Source organism: Ictalurus punctatus, chromosome 16, assembly GCF_001660625.3.
Source record: "Ictalurus punctatus breed USDA103 chromosome 16, Coco_2.0, whole genome shotgun sequence".
Taxonomy (NCBI): Eukaryota; Metazoa; Chordata; class Actinopteri; order Siluriformes; family Ictaluridae; genus Ictalurus; species Ictalurus punctatus.
In genome coordinates, this window is record NC_030431.2 from 2,691,977 (window position 1) to 2,710,847 (window position 18,871).

At 40.9% G+C, this 18,871-nt stretch overlaps 2 protein-coding genes across 2 annotated transcripts; both read left to right on the top strand.

The window, feature by feature from the left end:
* The first annotated feature begins 407 nt into the window (after window positions 1-407).
* Window positions 408-3,112, top strand: LOC108276918 (tsukushi). Its single transcript, XM_017489029.3, has one exon. It carries the CDS (start codon window positions 499-501, stop codon window positions 1,537-1,539), a length of 1,041 nt encoding a protein of 346 aa, XP_017344518.1. The 5' UTR covers window positions 408-498; the 3' UTR covers window positions 1,540-3,112.
* A 921-nt stretch (window positions 3,113-4,033) lies between these two features.
* On the top strand, window positions 4,034-12,087 carry acer3 (alkaline ceramidase 3). The gene is made up of 11 exons (XM_017489030.3): window positions 4,034-4,231; window positions 5,857-5,967; window positions 6,643-6,695; window positions 6,831-6,883; window positions 7,292-7,373; window positions 7,499-7,534; window positions 8,015-8,073; window positions 8,281-8,382; window positions 8,469-8,573; window positions 8,668-8,713; window positions 9,674-12,087. The coding sequence occupies exons 1-11, from the start codon at window positions 4,129-4,131 to the stop codon at window positions 9,725-9,727; spliced, it is 804 nt and encodes a 267-aa protein (XP_017344519.1). The 5' UTR covers window positions 4,034-4,128; the 3' UTR covers window positions 9,728-12,087.
* The last annotated feature ends 6,784 nt before the right edge of the window (window positions 12,088-18,871 follow it).

An 18,871-nucleotide genomic window follows, 5' to 3' on the forward strand; every position in this document is an offset into this window, starting at 1 on the left:
TAGCGACCTTTCAAAGATTTAAAAGATAAAAAGATATCAGTGTTTAGGGGAGAAAAAAAACATCATTCAGAAAAGAAAGAAACAGATGCAAAGACTACCAAATAGTGAAGAAAAACAACATTTTACACCATGTTTTGCATTTTGCTAAATGTGTTCACGTGGACCTGACCTCCAGTAAAATGCTTTGTAGATTGAATCATTTTAAGGTGAGAGTATGCAAACTCCAGCACTCGGCTATATGAAAATCCAAAGCCACAAAGCTACTGCGCCGCCAATTTCATTTGCATGTAATCCTGTCGTTTCTTGGCATCTCCAATGAGGCACAGGAAACTGTCCTTCCTGTGTGATTAGCAAAAAGCTGTCTTTGTGCTTTCATTTACACTCTGGTGTGAAACGGAGGCGTTAAAGTGAACAAATGGGCTGACCGTCTTTCAGCCGCTCTGTGTTCTCAAGTATTTAAGGGCCATTAAAAGCGATCTCCTGTTTCATCACAGGACGATGGCCATCCTCCTGGAAGGAAGAGTTTCTGCACTTCTTGTTCTCTTTTTCAGCACAGTGAAGACGTGCCATCCCGGGTGCCGGTGTGAGGAGCAGAGTTTCGGGCTGTTCAACAGCTTCAGCCTGATGAAAGTGGACTGCAGTGGACTGGGACCGAATACAATTCCAGTTTCAATCCCTTTAGAAACTTCTTCGTTGGATCTTTCGTCGAATGGCATCCGTTCTATCGAGGGCGCCGTCTTCTCGGGACCGGGATACACCACCCTGTCCAGTCTCGACTTGAGCAACAACCTTATCTCTTCCATAAATGGAAGCGTTTTCTCCAAACTGCACTATCTGGAGACGCTAGATCTGAGCTGGAACTCCATCCTGAACCTTGTGGAAGGTTTTCCGGGCCTTCCTCTCACCGAGGTAGATCTGAGCGACAACCGGATTCATGAAATCAACCTGAATGTGTTTCGAGTTCAGGATCGTGGAAGGCCTCTCAACGTGGATCTGTCTTATAACTTGATAATGTCCGTTATAAGGAATAAACTTTCACAACCGCTCAACATACATAGCCTTAATTTAGCGGGAAATGAGCTCAGTTCCGTGCCAAGCTTGCGGGACATCTCTTTACGCTTCCTCACCCTGGACGATAACCCCATATCGGTCATTGATGAACAGAGCTTCGCTGGATTGAAATACCTCGTCCACCTTTCTCTAAGCTCGATGCCTGAGTTACACACCGTCAAACCTCAAAGCTTACACGATCTCCAAAACCTCCAAGTGCTTGACCTTTCGGATAACCATAAACTAAAGACGTTGAGTGCAGAGGTTTTTCGTGGCCTTAAATCACTGCAGGAGCTCAATTTGTCGAACTGCTGGCTCACGTCTTTGCCGGCCAACATCCTCCAGCTCCTCCCGAGTATTAAGAGCATTGCTCTGAGGGACGGAGTGAACTGTCGGAGGATCCAGAGGCAGGAACAATTTCACAGACACGTCGGACGGAATAAAGCCGAGGCAGCTCTGACCTGCGATGTGACTGGTGTCATTTTGTGAGATGCAAAGAAATAGTTTGTACCTTAGCAGTTTTACTTGCTTCGGTGCATGGAATTAAGAGAGGCTGACTGTTTACAGCTGCTATAACGCAAGTGATAACATACGAACTTGCTTCACTGACGTTCCATAACGTTAAATGTATCTCTAATCAAAGTAAATGATATGTTGTGCACGAATAAATGACAAATTCCCATCCCAAGCTGCTGTATGTGACAGTATAGCAAAATCATCAACGTTAGGGTGCTAAAATTAATTCGGCTTCATATCAGGCTGCATTACAGTGCACCGTCGTTGGTTATTTTCTTATAACAGCACGTTGTGAAGTGTTTTATTCCTTACATAAGCTATCGTTGTATGCTGTTTGAACGTAAATTAAGTTTATTATTAAAGGTAACCACATTGTGTGTAGTTTCAAGCGATAGTTCCTTAGAACACTAAGGCAAGGTCAGGTACATCACACAAGCCTTGTGCAAGCCATCACGCATGGTCAGTGCTTTAACCTTTTACAACAACATGTCATATTCATGAGTATTGTTGATGGATTTATTGTTTTTACTTTATACATAAAAGATTTGTCTATTTTAAAGGCTTTTCTGCTGGCAGAAACGAGATTTTTTTTTTTATTATCGGTTGTGTGTGTGTTTTTTTCATGTAAGGTGTATTGTTACTGCCTGGGTGGAGGAATTATCACATGAATCAACCTGCATATTTAACCTAAGCCTTTTAGACATAAGCCATCCACCCAATTCGAGAAGAGCTCATACTGCCATACTGTATTTGTCAGTAGCCTACCAAAGAATGCATTATAATATCCTTGAAATAAGGGGCAATACAATGAACACATCCAAATGCATGTGTGTGTGTGTGTGTGTGTGTGAGTTTTTTTTTTTTCTCACTAGTGATCACGTTATGCAATTTTGCTTTTGAAGCGTTCACGCAAGGCATTTCGGTATGCCTTGACATGAAAGATAAGTGCATAGTCAAAGCAGGTCCTCGCTCCACCGCAACATGCGGGATGTTAAAGATCTCGAATAGTTTGCCTCGCGACCTGTCTGGCGTCAGAGTGAATACACGGAATCCTTCTGACTTACTGAGATCATCAAGATACGCCCCGTTGTTTTGCTTTCTTTCTTTCGGCTTCTTTTTCTTTTCTTTTTTTCCTTTTCAGCAAACTGCATTTCTCAGTATGTGTAAAATGAGGAAAAATCTGATTTCTTTTTCAGCTTCAGTAACCGGTTCACCCTGATCAGGGCGGCGGTGGATCCGGCTCCTCTTCCGGGAAGGCTGGGTGTGAGGCAGGTATGGCTGATAGTCGCCAGTCCATCACAGAGCACCACACATGCACACATTCAAACATTGGGGCAATTTAATCATCTATTGGCATGTTTTTGGTGTTTGGGAGGAAACCAAAGAACCCTGTGGAAACCCATACGAATAGTAACCAGAGCTCAGGCTCAGCTGCAGGATCAGAGCTGTGAGGTAGCAAAGCTCCCTGCTGTAAACTTCTATTTCAGTCATTTTAATCAACTTAAATATACAACTACGCTCCTATCAATAGTTTTGATTTAGTTTAGCCCAGATTACAAGTAAACGCCTGATATATTCCCGGATTTTACAGCCTCTTGTGACTGGAATAAAGTTGGTTTGACGTCGGACGTTCTATATCCGCGGATATGCGGAAATTAAGGGACCGTCTCTAAAGTTACATACGACATCGTTAAACGCGATTCTAACTTCAATAGCATTTGAAGGGAATGACTTACAGTCGTACAACCCAGTGGTTTTCAAAGTGGGGGCCCCCAGGAGGTGCCCAGGGGTGCCTCAACAATTTGGTGTGAAAAATAAATAAATACATGATTCTCACTCTCAGACAACCCCCCCCCCCCCCCCCCCCACACACACACAATCAATTCCTAATCTAGTGTAATGTAAAGATGAAACAGGTAATTATTAATAAAAAGGGGGATATATTCAGAAGTTAATGTGTTTTAAAGACATCTCGCAAAAGGGGGGCCTCGGTCAAATGCTAATGCCATTTGGGGGGCCTTGCCCTGGAAAAGTTTGGGAACCCCTGATATAACCAACTGTATAGTGCTCACCTCGGTGTCGGCTATAATGGACACCTCTTAGATTTTTGATATTTATCAAAATAAGCTATTAAATCATACATAAATATTGCCATGTATTTCACTACAGAATGGGCCCATACACAAAATATGCCATTATTTAAAGCTCAATAGCATTTGAAGGGAATGACTTACAGTCACAAAACTATAAAACTGTAAAGTGTTCAGCTAGGTGTCAGGTACGAGGCACACCTTTTAGATTTCTGATCAACTTTATTCCCAGTCGAATATCGAACGTCCAACATCAAACCAACTTTATTCCAGTCGAATATCGAACGTGCAACGTCAAACCAGCTTGATTCCAGTCCTCTAGTGTGCACTTTGCATTGTGTTTTGTATAATGTCCAGCTGCACTGTTATCTCGCCGGTTCGAAGTTTACGGCTTTCTGATTGGCTACTCTCCCGAGTCCGTTAGGACCCACCCCTCCCCTTTGCACACGGAAGCCCCGCCCTCTTTCTCATCATGGCTCCTGCGGCGGACAGGCAGGGTTTCTGGGGTGCTCCGACTTCAACGTTGGACTGGTGCGAAGAGAACTATGTCGTCTCGTTTTATATCGCGGAATTCTGTAAGTACAACACGAACTACCCGCTGTCAGTGTTTGTTAGTTTTGTTGTTGTTGTTGTTGTAGCCACGAATGCTGAATATGTTAGCTAGCTTGTAGCCGGAGAGAGGTAGGGCGTCCGCTCGCGCACTGACAGCAATGACAGCTCACCGATAGCATACAAGCTCAAACTGTAAACAAATGCTAAAACTGTAAACAAATGCTAAAACTGTAAACAAATACTCAAACTGTAAACAAATACTCAAGCCACGAAAGGTTCAATTTGATTTTAATAGCGTGACACGGTGTACAAACGACGAGGAATGTCTCGCTCAAGACGTTTCCATGTTAAACGGTTAATATTAGCGGTTGAATCTCAAAACAAGTCTTATGTTAAACCTAGGGCACTAGATAGGGTACATAACCATTATTTCCGATTCTATGTAGCGTACTTGTATAGCGAGTTGGAGAGCTATTTGGGATCACTGTTCAGACCATGTCTAATAATAATAATTGAATATATACAATTAAATTCTTTAATTAATTTAATTAAATTAATTAATAAATTATTTAATTAATTCTTTAATTTTGATAATTGATTAATTTTCATTAAAGTGCATTATAGTGTTTAAGAACTTTTTTTTCTTCTGTTTGTACCTGTCCCTAAGTGTTATGGACACGAATAGGACAATATTTACGCAGAAAAAAAAAAACCTCTCATTTTAATTTTATTGCTCATCCGTGACGGAAATTCTGTTAACATATTTTGATGACTCATCCTGTACAAGTTTTGTGTTCGTCCAATAAAATGCTGTAATGAATATATATGCCCCGCCCCACGCCTGTGGGCGTGTCTTGCTCTAAGGTAGCAGGTCATTAGCAGCAACTCCTGGTTATTATACCACATTATTCCCGTTTCCAACATCACTGATTTGGAAGAAGAAGGAATTTGTGCATGTTGGTGGTTAGGAGACCGGAGCGTTATTGGAGGATTGTTTTGATCACCTGCAATTGATCGCTAATGCAGTTGGCTCTCCGCCAACGCTGACGATCGGCCTCAGCTCAAACATGTACGGCTTAACTAACACACAGACACACGGCATCTCGTCGTCTAGGATATCGTCCTTGATAAAGTGGACAGGTGTAGGTGAAGGCAGCGGTGAGAAACCCTCCACAGCCGAAAAAGGCTTTTTAGACCGTTTCCATTCGACCAGATGTGTATCTCGAACGCTATTGGTTGTTATGTAAATCGTTCACACACTCAAACACGCAATCTTACTGTTGTAAATAGAAATACATCAATGTACGGAACTGAATCACGACTCTCAAGCCATTTCATAATCTTCCATTAGCTTCTTAGGTAACAACGTAAATTCATTGATTGAGTTTCTAGTCAATCTCAGTGGTGTAGAGTCAAACAGGGCACTTTTCTTACTGGAATGTGCTCTGCTCGGTAAAATTGGCCGTGTAGAGCGGGACAGAGACAAAAGGCTAAAAAGCATTGGTACTCTGCATTGCTTTGTATGAGCTGGCTCTCGGTATGCTTTCATTTTCAAAAGGCACAGTAGCCAACAGTTGCATGCCGATACCGTGAAAGAACGACTGTAAATGTTAGAAAATGCTCTGCTTTTTTTTTTCTCTCTTTTCAGGGAACACAGTCAGTAACCTGATAATGATCCTTCCTCCCATTTACGGGGCGTTACAAACGCTTAAGAACGGACTCGAGGTCCGCTACGTGTTGTCCTTTTTAGGACTTGCGGGTAAGCACGAACAAAACACTGAAGCTCTTAAGGAAGTTATAGAGTCTCTATAAACGCTTACACCACAGCGCTGTCGAATTCTCAAGATCTTTGTAACTTCTTGTAAAGTGTGAGGCTTATCAGCGACCGCCTGTTTAAGCGATACCGGGAACTGACATTAAATATAACTATAAACGGATAAAAAGTAGAACACGTCGTTAAGTAGTAACCAAATTGCTGTGGTGTAAGCGGTTCAGTTCGTGCTGTTATCTGAACATAATCAGCTTAGGTGTTGTGACGCCTTGTCACGTATTATTTTCCTATAACATATGCTTCTTCTCGTTTTGTCTCTAACAACTTAAGCGAAAGCGAGTGGACTCCGTTCTCTGTGTTTCAGCACCGTCTGTCGACAAGCCCTCTCCGTCTCACGTACGTCATACAGGCGTGCACGTGCAGAACAACGCAAGGAGGGTACAGGCGCTCGGGCCTGGCAGCCAGAACAATGCAGTCGACGGGATTATCTTGGCGTATATTTATACGCTTTGTTTGTTTTGAACGGTTTCACCTAGCGTTTAATTTCTGCCCCAGAGTGTGCAGCTCCCCGAGGGCGTGTTTAAAGACGGTGCAGGAACGCAGGCGAATATGCACGAGTGTTAATGAATATAGAGTGAGAATGTTTTCTTTTCTGTTATCCAGCTGTTGGCGTCGGTTCTTGGTGCTTCCACATGACACTACAGTATGAAATGCAGGTGAGATGAGCTTTTAACCCAATCGATATCTAATTAGATTTATAATATATAATATGCTTTTAGCTCTACAGAGAGCCTTAGTAATTATAAAGTGAATCTTCACACGCTTTCCTTTATCCCGTTTTATCCTTTCAGTTGCTAGACGAGCTGCCGATGATCTACAGCTGCTGTGTCTTTGTGTACTGTTTGTAAGTCAGTCTCGTGCTCGTGGATTGTAAAATGTATTTATTTATTTATTTACATATAGCGTAGCAGTACTGCAGGTTAGTGTAATATAGAGTTGATCCGATTTGTAAAATCAACAAAGTTGTTTTAAGTGTTATGCTGTTTTTAAAAAAAAATATTTTTTATATATTTACGTTCTCATTTCTATAGTGTTTTGTTTTTTATTCATACGGAGTAAGGAATAATTGTTTAATCTCAAAATAATACAGTTTACAAAAGGGAATCTGTCTTCTGTAGTGTGTGTGTGTGTGTGTGGAAGAAAAAAAACTAAAAGGCCCAGCATAGGAAGACTTGGAAGTGTACTGCACGTTCAAGCATTATTAATAATAATATTAATCTAAATAATAATGCAAAAGTTTTGCATTTTGCAGATATGAATGCTTCAAGCAAGACAGCGCAGTTAACTATTTGCCAGTTGCACTCCTCCTCTTCTTCAGTATTATAGTCACTGTGGTAAGGCCGCTCTTATCTTTCCGTTTTTTTATACAGTATACTTGTGTACGCGTGTAAGTATGTAAACCCTGTGAATAATTTATAGATTATAATCTCATCCCTTTTTCATGCTGTTTCACATGTAGGTGTATTTGCTGTGGCAGGAGCCGGTATTTCATCAGGTAAACGTGCCGTTCATACGGAAAGCTAAAGCTAAACGGAAATGTACTAGAGTTACCGTGGTGGTAGCATAACCGTAAAAAATCTCCCAGCAACCCTGAAAACGGACAACTTCCGTCCTGTCACGTTTGCGTCGGTGTGGACGTGACGCTTTCATTCCTACTGCTCGATACACCGTGCTCTTAAAAAACGCTCGAGGGCAAAAGTGTTGAACCCAAACAAAAAATAAAAAGACTCGATGACGTTGCAGAGCCGGTTATGTCTGAGGGCATGTGGCCAACGCTTGCTCTGATAAAAAACAAAAAAAAAGGCTGACACCCGAGCACATAGGCGCTTAATCACTTTGAGAGCTAGTGTTTTGTTTAGTTTTGGGTGCCTAGGAGGGCGTGAACAATCCAAACACACTCTCCTGGGTGCCACATAGACAATGATGTGTATACAGTGAATACATTGCCGGTTGACCTTTGTATTGTTTTCTCAAGGTCATGTATGCGGTGCTGGTGGCTTTCTTAGTGTTCCGGTCTGTTTTCATTGTCACATGGTGAGTATATGTATTGGGGATGATTCTTATTAACCATTATTAACCCCCTAAAAGCTGAGGAACCATCAACAAGCCTAGTATTACAGTCCCTTCTGAAACGATTGGAAGTCCAGTTCATTCATTTGGTGTCTGTTGCTCAGTGGACTGTATTATGTGAGAAACGTTTGAATTTCTGATTGAGACGTGACTTTCTTCCCCTTGCTCCAGGGTGTATCCGTGGCTGAGAGCGCTGTGCTACACGTCATTATCCATCTTCCTGTTGGGATTTGTTTTATGGAACGTTGATAATATAGCCTGCGACTCTTTAAGGTAATCGCGTTATGGATTCTCGCAGCCGTATTTACGTCTCAGCGCGCTTTAAATAACGGACACCGCGTTTGCGTCCGTTCTTTCAGAGCCACGCGACAGAAGCTGCCTCCTGTAGTCGGAGCAGTGACACAGCTCCATGCGTGGTGGCACATTCTGACAGGACTCGGCTCCTACCTGCACATACTCCTCAGGTACTCCGCGGGTCTCATTTCAGCCCAGCGAATCATGACGCCATTACCGATTGCTCGGACTGTTCTTAATTTTATTCTTCCTCTGATGATGCAGCCTCCAGATTCGGACAACCTACCTCAAGTACAGACCGAAAGTAAAGGTGAGTACTGCTTCGTCGCTTCGTTAACTAATGGAGGATTCGGGTATCGATACGGTGCGTATGTTGAGGGACACCGTTCCTGGTGACTGTACCGCTCGCCTCCTGTGGATCCAGACCTCACTATCGGTGTGTTTGCAGACTGAATGCACGGTTTCTCTAACTAAAGAGAAAAGGTGATTCAGGGTGTTCATCACGCGCCGGATCGGACTTTAGTCACACTGCCGTTTCCGTTGTACTTATGCACCCTTCTTTGCTTACTAGTTATGTCTGTATCTCTTGTTTAATGACTTGATTATCTGATTATCTACACACCTACCTGTCTGTCTACTTGACTGTTTGCCTGCATGATCTTCTGTCTATCTGAAAATCTGTCTGTCTCCATTTAACTGTGTGTCTATATGTCTGTCTGTCTGCGTGACTGATTTTTTGACCAGCTGTCTGTCTCTCTGTCAGTCTATATATATCTTCATTTAAGTTATTGTCTCTTTCTGTCTGTCTGTCTGTCTGTCTGTCTGTCTATTTAAGTGATAATTTTGACCTTTTGTCTGTCTCTTCATTCAACTGATTGTCCGTCTCTGTGTTAGTGTACTTAACTGATTTTGTCTGTCTGTCTTTACGTCGATCTACTTAAGCAATTTTGTTGACCATTTGTCTGTCTCTTTGTTTAACTGTTTGTCTCTCGCTCCGTCTGTTTATTTAACTGATATGTTTGACCTTTTGTCTGTTTGTCTTCTCATTTAAGCGGTAGGTTCTGTCTGTCGGTCTTCTTATAGTTTTAAGTGTCTGTCTGTCTCTTTTTTTTAACCGTCTGTCTGCTGTTCTGCAGTTCTTTCTGTCTACCGATCGCCCGTCTAATACAATGATCTATAATTTAACTGTTTGTGCCTGTCTGTTTTTCTGGTAATCTGTCTCTCTCCTCGATAGAGTTTCAGCCCATCATCTCGTTCTTTTCCGTTGCAGTTTCTGTGCGGCGTTTGGCCCGTGCTATGCGTGGAGTCCCAGAAGACGAGTTGAAGGCGCGGTGAGGGGGTGAACACGGCGGCGGATCACACGGCTCCGACGCCCAGTGAAGCCCAGCCGCTCGCCTCCAGCCCAGTCGGGGACGTGAGCAGCAGCTGGACGTACCCACGATCCCCTACTTCACTTTGCTGAGTATAGCTTGGAGACACTTTCCCTGCTGCGGAAAAAAGGCTCCGGTTGTGTTGATTCATCACCGATTATGTCAGACCTTTGTGGAAGGAGACTGCACACACTTTATTTTTGCACACCGCTGACGTACGTTACCATTCGCTGCAACACACACACACCTACACACTCTCTCTCTCTCTCTCTCTCTCATATGAGAGACTAACCCTACTTTCGCACTAGCAAGCAACAAACCAGTGGTCGACTATTTTCTACATACCAATGCATATACAGACATTACGCATAAAATACAGCTTGTAACGTTCCTAGTGCACTTAACTTGCTTTGCTAATCTACTACAAAGCTTATCATGTAACATGTAACTCAAACTTCAAAACATTTCAAACAAAAGCGATGATTTATTTTGGCATCTTATTGTTTTTCGTCAGACCTAAAGAGGCTTGTTGCTCGCTAGCGTGAACCTAGAATCCGTGCGTAGCGGATAGAGACGTCGGTGTGTGACTTTATTATTTTTTAAAAATTTATTTATTTTCTCAAAATATCTACCTAGGAATGATGTAAAAACCTGATCCTGATCGACATTGATTACGAACCATATCTAATCGTTATCCGCCTAATCACTAATATCTGTTTCGGATCAATTCAGCTGATATCACTGCATCATCGTCAATGTGTGTGGCTATTTAAAAAAAAAAAAAAAAAAAGATTTGCTTGTTTTTTTTTTTTTTAAAGGGTCAAAGTGAAACTTGAGATTGGGGATAGCTTGATGGTAATCATATGGAAAAGAAATCAGATTGAAATCTGGAAATCAACTGGAATTGATTGATTTATTATTCTTTTTTTGGTTATTTATTATTTTAAAAAACAAAACAACATTTTTTTTCTGTTTCTTTTGTGAACTGGATCCGCATCTTTGAAGGACGTGACTGAATGCATTAATTTCACATTGTGCTACTGTGCAGAAATACTGTAAACTACATTGGTAGTGTTTCATGTGTTTAGTGAATGTAAGGGCTTTCGTTTTATTTCAATATTGAGGATGCATCGATACCGATATCAGTCAGAGATGAATTATTCATAAAGAAATCAGCCGACGCGGTGGTTTAAAATGAGCGCGTCGGAAGATATTCACTTCATTCCCGTGAGCGCGGAGACACGCCCCCTTTTCCCTCGCTCAAGGTGCGATTTACAGCACTCGGTGATTTTGAATCACCACGCGTTCATGAAATGATTTAAAACGCCATCGCATCCTCAAATTTTAAACTAAAATAAAAGGTATCGATGCATCCCTAATTTCAGCCTATGATGTTTTTTTGTTTCTAACCTGTGATGGCATTCATTTTTCTGTAGTTATTATTATTATTATGTTTAATTTATACACACGTATAAATGGAAGGTTTTTGTCCTCCTTCTGAGGCAAGGAAGTATTTTATGAAGGAACGATCGCCAGTGAAGTGACGTGTAATTGCCGCGGGGAAAAAAGGACGAATGACGTAATCTATCCGTTTCGTCATTCCGATAAACGCTAAGGAGTGATCGATGCTAATTCGGAAAGTCGTTCAGGAAGCCAGTCATTTGTCCGTTGTCAGTTCTCAACTCTATGCACAAACGTCATTCGTTATTTTTGATCACTTTCCTGAGTAGCACAGAGCTTCTGTACGGTGCCTGTTCATCTACAACCAGGTTACCTCCTGCTGAAATCACGTTCAGTTACTTGAACGACCAGTGTGAATCATGGAAATTGTACACACATGTTTTTGTACTCGTCCAGTGAATGTTGTTGTTACCATGCTGTGTTACATGTATTCATCTCTGCATCACTATGTCACTATATGAAGCTGCAGTCTAACATGTATTCCAACTGAAATGCTGCTTTGGTTAGAGTGGACCTGCTGATATTATGGGTGCCTTAGATGTAGTCCTAGTGGAACTGTATTTTACCATCAGGACTTGATATTACCACATATTACCTTGCTTCGATGTCTCGGATGTCGGACGTTAGTTTCCGAACGTGTTCTGCTCCTCCTGGTGGTGAATTACCGCCAGTACTGTTCCCGTGCCATCATGTGACAGCATGGCTCGACCACCTCGTTTCCTTCTGTGAAATCTCTGAACGTATCATGTTGAAACCACTGCACAAGTTCCTGTCTGGAAGCAGTACGCGTTCCCTTCAACTGCCGAACGTTGAGTCATTTCAGAACGATGTGATTAAAGTGGGTGTAGTTGGACTATTTGCGATTCATTTGTGTTCAATGTCATGTTTTACAATTCGTTCTCACAACAGCCTGATGTTCATTTAGGATATAAAGAAATATACTCATTAAGTACGGAGTGCTTTAAAGGGTTTAAAGACGATGGTTGTTTTGCAGTCCTTTCATTTCCCAACCTTCTAGTCACAAGCACAAACACTTCAAAGGAAAACCCATGTGCAAAAGCAGTGTATTTCGAGATAGGCTGACCCGTAGGAACACCTGTACCCCTGCTTGTTAATGCAGTTATCCAATCAGCCAAAAATGTGGTCATTTAGAAAATCCTGCAGCTGCAGGTCGAGAGCTTCACTGAATGCTCACAAACATCCATCCATTCATCAGTTTTCCGTACCGCTTATTCGTACCTATACAGGGTCACGAGGGAGCCTTGAGCCTATCCCAGGGAACTCGGCACCCTGGACGGCGTGGCGACCCATCGCGCAATCGTAGACGCATTCGCACACACTATGGACAATCTGGAAATGCTAATCAGCCTACAGCACATGTCTTTGGACTGGGGGAGGAAACTAGAATACACAGAGGAAACCTCTAAAACAGGGAGAACGTGTAATCTATGTACACACGGTGGAGGCGGATTCGAGCCCCCGACCCCGGAGGTACGATGCAAACGTGCTAATCAAACGGGATGATTTGAGTATCAGCAGATTTGCTGATGTTCTGTGCCCGGTTGCAACAAACCCTAAATTATAAGGTTAAGGATATCCTTAATGAGACATGGTTTGCAAGAACAACCCTAAGGGTCCACTTAAGTTACTTTAAGGCCGTCGTTAAGTATTTCCACTTAATTGCTTAAGTGTTCCCTTGAGTTCTGTTTCGCATTGCTGTTACCAAGTCCTTAGTAACCATTTCACCCTAAAACACTTGCCGTGCCTTGACAGAAACTATCGCAAAATGCTTAGTGTAAACACTTTGGTAAGGGTGACAGTTAAGACGTTTGTTGCAACGCTCTTAAAGAAATCTCTTGCCTCAGGGATTTGTTTCCCCTTAGGGGCACCTTTAAGTCACACCACTTAAGGGTTTTCATGCAACCGGGCCCTGGGATTTTCACAGAGCATTACCTACACGGACGGCTGTGGCTCAGTTGGTAGAGCGAATTGTAAACTAATCGTAGGGTTGGCGGTTCGATTCCCGGCCCACGTGACTCCACATACCGAAGGCAAGACACTGAACCCCAAGTTGCTCCCGATGGTAAGTTAACGCCTTGCATGGTAGCTCTGCTACCATTGGTGTGTGAGTGTCTGAAAGCGCTATATAAGTGCGCCATTTACCATTCACCCTACAGTTTACACAGAACGTCGTGTACATTAAGCTGCAGTTACACATCTGAACACCAGGGTGCGGTATAATTGTGTAATTGTAACAGTGTACACATCTTTTCAGAGGGAGTTCATTCAGAAACCGGGTCTACACTACCACCTACACTGCTGACAAATATGAGTCACTTCTCTAAAGATTAATAAGTCACAGTAACACAGTTTACCTTCCTACATCATCAGGGTGTGAGCTGCAGCTTCAGTCCACATAAAATCAATAGATTTTTTTCTATTAAATAAGGAAATCATTTCAGCTCAGATGAGTCCAAAATTCCCTCATGAACCCAGCATGTGGATTTTAAAACGACACAGTATTTTGTTTGGTACATGCTGTATTTATAATCATGACTTCAATTATTATTATAACTAGCCTGAACTATTTTTCCCAACATAAAATCTGATAAAGTTACCCAATTCCTGAACTCAACGTACACAACATCAACTGCAGAGTTTTTTTTTTTTTTTAATAAATAAATAAATAAATAAATATTTACATAACATCATCCACATAGTGACGCACTGGAATAAATAAATAAATTAATTTACTTTTAATTTCAGTTAAATTCTGAATTCTGATTGGTCAGAAGGTGTTGATTCATTTTCTGTAACAGAAGCTCTGACAGTAGTGCAGGTTTATATTAATAATGCGCTGGTTCTAATACGCTATTGCTATAGTAACAGCTCGCTCACGGAGACGAGTACAGCTCCACGTAAATGGATTAGAAATCGTTTTCTCGAAACACCTTTTACTTAACATTTTCTAAGGAGTCTCCAGTGTCAGCGCTTTGTAACAGTCGGACGCAAAGCTGTAAATTCTTCCGCCATGGAAACGTTTTCAGGAGGTCTTTCTGGTGTCTTGTTAAGATGACAAACTGCATTTTATTTGGTCTTATTAATTTCAAGAACCAGAAAAAATAGGAGGCTGGTGAAGGAGTGGCTGTTTATATCTGCTATGATGTAAGTGATAACAGGAACTCGATTGCTCTGTGGACGTTACATAACACAGATAAAACGCTATAATCAGGTATAGCAGTGGGAATGGCACTGCAGACGTGTGTAATCACCTGAGTCAGTCCTCTGGATGACCAGTTTCGGGAAAATCTCTTGACACCCACGCTTTCTGACTGCACACACTCAAAACGGAAATCAACACCAGGCCTGTAGCGACACGTCTGTGCTCGGATCCTCTTTTAGCCTTCAGTGGATTGTTAAAAGATAAGACGCTGAGATGTTTTTCCGTTCGAGTCAAGCTGTACGTGAAAATAATAAACAAATATATGTACGCTCACTGGCCAGTTTAATAGGTATACCTGCGCACGTGCTCATTCGTGCAATTGTCTTGTAGGAGCCGCGCAGATACGGGTCCGGTTCGTATTCACATCGAACACCAGAAAGAGGACAAAAATGCCATCGCGGTGATCGTGACTTTGATCGTGGTATGGTTGTTGGTGCCAGACGAGTCGGTCGGAGTATTTCAGAGAAATAGGCGCACGATCTCTAGAGTCTCAAGTTTACACAGAATGGTCTGAAAAACAAACAAACAAAAAAAACATCCAGTGAGCAGAAACGTCTTGATGATGAGAGGAAAAGACTGTCAGACTGGTTCGAGCTCACAGGAAGGCTACGGTAATTCAAATTAAGCACGCTTTACAACCGTGGTGAGCTGAAATGCATATCGATACATTAAAACTTGAGGTGGATGGGCTACAAGAGCAGACGATCACATCAGGTTCCACTCCTGTAACCTAGTGGGTATAGTGGGCAGAAACTCATAGCAACTGGACATTTGATAATTGGAAAAAGACCAGGTGACCTTTTTCGCATTCTTTCCCGGTACAGCTTTCTCGCACCCACGTGGTGGAGTATTTTCTGACATCATAAGGTGAAATCAGATTTAGTTGTTATCGTATTAAAAAGAGTTTCAATTTGTTCAAGCGTGTAAGGTGAATGAAAATATAAATCAGTCTAAATATTAGCATATACTGCCTGACATCTGGAGTTCCCAGGACCATCATCACAACCAGGATAAAGTGGTTCATACACAGTATTTATGTTTTGTTTTTTTCACAGTCATTGCACATGACCTACCAGGAAGAACGTAACAAATAGGAATGAGTATCATACATTTTGTAACCAACGTTTTTTTTTTTTTAACGCGGTTCCTGATGATATACCTTACAAAAACTGGCCAGAGATGTCTTTCTCCTTTAAAAGACTCGTCTGCTTTGACGTAGAAGCTCATTCAAGAGCATGCGTTTTTACAGTGATGCACACACACTGCTGGGAGATTTCTCAACGCCCGAAAGCTCGGTTCCCTTTTTCGAAAGCAGCTGTTGGGAAAAAAAAAGAAAAATCTAACCCCAGATTAATGTCATTCTCCCAAAACACTTCCCATGGTGCTTTGATTCTATGCACAAAGTTTAGTGATAAACTCTTACATGCAATTCTAAAAATGTTAGAGATGTTCCCATTATGTGTTCTTCCTTGAAAACCTTACAGCTAAAATAAATGCATACGTCTTCAAACAATAAATAGTTCATTCAATTTCTATCAGAAATCAAATTCAGCAGCACACAAAACGTGTTGTGGCATTTCAACGTGAATATTGCATTTAGCAGAGAGACGGCGGTTCTCACAATAGATAATATGTGTGTATGTGTAGTATGTGTGTATAGTTGTATAGTTTTGAGAAATGTGTTCGAACGTTCAAGCCTCTCATACACACATTTTATACAATTTAATGTATAATTTAAAATTGAACATAACATTTCTGTTGATATAAATAAAAATTAAAAAAAAAAAAAATAATAATAAATATATATATATATATATATATATATTTATATGTATGTAAATGTATCTTTCTCAATCCCAAATGAAATTAAAAAAAAAAAATTTATTAATACAATTAATACTTTACCTAAAACAAAAAACTTTAAATACATTTTTACTGCACCATCCGTAAGAATATTGCTATATTTTGTTCAATAATTATATTTTGTACAATTTTAATCATCAGTATTAAATATTTTATACTTGAATGTTAAAAGTTTTTTGGTCTATAGTTCTTTCACATGATAGAAGAACATTCACGTGAGTGAATTTTTTGAATGTTTAAAAAAAAATTTAAAAAATCATTGAGGAAAAAACATAAACGGCTTTGTATTTGATTTGCGCCTTTTGTTTTACTGATTGATTGACGATTCATTAAACTAACAGATCTACTGAAACCACATTCCCTGACAAACCGTTGTGACATTCGGTTTACGCTTCACACACTCGGACGTGCCCGGGAAGATAAATCAAGAGATAGTGCTGAGCAAAGATGAACAGGGAGCTGCTGCGATGCTTTCTTGCATACTTCTTTAGAGCGGCTGTTAAACGTAGATTTAGAGAGGTATTGTTTATTTATTTATTTATATTTTTTTTTGGGGGGGGGGGGGGGGGATTTGTTGATTTTGTTGTTGCCAAAATTGGAGGATTTTTATGCTCGAAAAGCATAAGCAAATTCTCCACGAAAGGATAATACTACATGACACAATCTGTTGTTGAGTCAGGGCGTTATTACTGCGGCGGAAACAGAACAGGTTCGCCCCTGAGATGATTAGAAAATATGTCCTTGGGATTTACCTTGCAGCTGGAAATACAGCTGTGTTGTTATGGGAAATGAATCAATGCTTTCTGACCAAATTTCAATTCGAACGTATTATTCAACATGCGTTGACGTTATTATATAAGTATTGTATTAAGTATGGAAGGGGTAGAGCGAGCACGTAGCCAGAAACCCTCCTGCTTCATTTACTCTCACGTTCATCACCATTTTGTTCCCCTTAATCATCTTAATGCATGAATATTTTGCATTATTAGTACTGAATAAGGTATATATATATATATATATATTTTTTTTAAATTATAAAAACAAACTCTTTCGCCATCAGTAGCTAATGCTCAAGAAAGAGATTTGAATCTTCTGTAAAAATTTTATGCAATAACAGCCTACGCAAGATGAAATACGTAATGAAGGAACACTAGAAATATTTGAGAAGTTCATAAAGGAGAAGCGCTGTAATATTCATGAACGACCTTCAGATTTCTCACGCTTTGGGCTTTCAGTGCAACGACATTGCCTTACATGTTCAGAAGTGGGCTGTGTATGAGCAGAAGGAATGGAGTTCATAGAGTAAATCATAGTTTAGAGCTGTTAGGGGGGAAAAAAACAATGAAAAGAAAGAGAGTTAAGTGTCCCAGGATGTAACGAACGTATAGTACATGCAAAATAAAACTCGTTATGAAGACATAATGCATTGATAAGAAATACTAGCATCACACCGTCGCATTGTTGATTAGTTTGCTATAATAGCATGTCCTCAAGTGTTTTATTCCTTACTTATTATCGTCGCTGTTAAAATACTGTAGAGAGAACCAGAAAGGCTGGGGGAAAAAAAAAAATCTGCTGTTGCGCTGAAAGGTTCTTGAGTAACCGGATGTTTCAGGTGCGAGTTCTTCATCAGCTGTGTGTGGTTTACATCATGAACGATTGCCTTAAATCTCCTTGTTTTCACAAAACGTCTGATTTCCCAATTTCGCTATTATTATTATTATTCTAGCATCGGCACCCTGTCCAGAGTGTACCCCACCTTGTACCCGATGCTCCCTGGGATAGGCTCCAGGTTTCCCCGTGACCCTGAAAAGGATAAAGCGGTATAGAAGATGGATGGATGGATGGATGGATGGATTATTTCTAGCACATGCTCCAAACATTGTGCTTCGGTTTCAGTTGATCCATTCTGTTTAGCTTTTATCTGGATATATTCCTGCACTCGTTCCCGTATGCATAAACCTACTAAGCCTACTCCATGTCCTATTATCACGAGGTTTCAGTGATGCATCTTGAAGACGCTTTGCTTTGGGAATGCTTTTGGTTCAGATGTGTGGTATTATGTGTGGTTCACACTTATAATTGAAGAGTACAACTTCTGATCATGATTAGAATCAGTGTGGGATACGACATATCGATAATGATCAAATCACATAGTAACTGTTGACACACATGTTAATGTGTAAATAAAAGGAAGTCACCAAAACTTGCATAAGCAGACAATGCAAGAATGGTTTGTGGTTTTGTGTTGCCACATGGAAGTTCCAATTATTCACAAAGCTATGTTTATATACAATGACTTGCAAATGCTGTAAGGGTTTGATTTTATCGGATTTAAAAATCTGAGCAATTTGCTCAGATGCTGTCTGTTTGCCAGATGGTTTATACACCTTTATATTAAACGCATTTGGCTTTACTACAACTTGCGCATTACATTTGCACATGTTTTGTTCGCTTTGTGCGTCCAGAAATTGTAGTTTGGAGCTTTGTTTTAGATAACAGGCAGCCTGTTGTAGTGGCAAGTAGAAGAAGTCAGTTTGAACAGAATTAG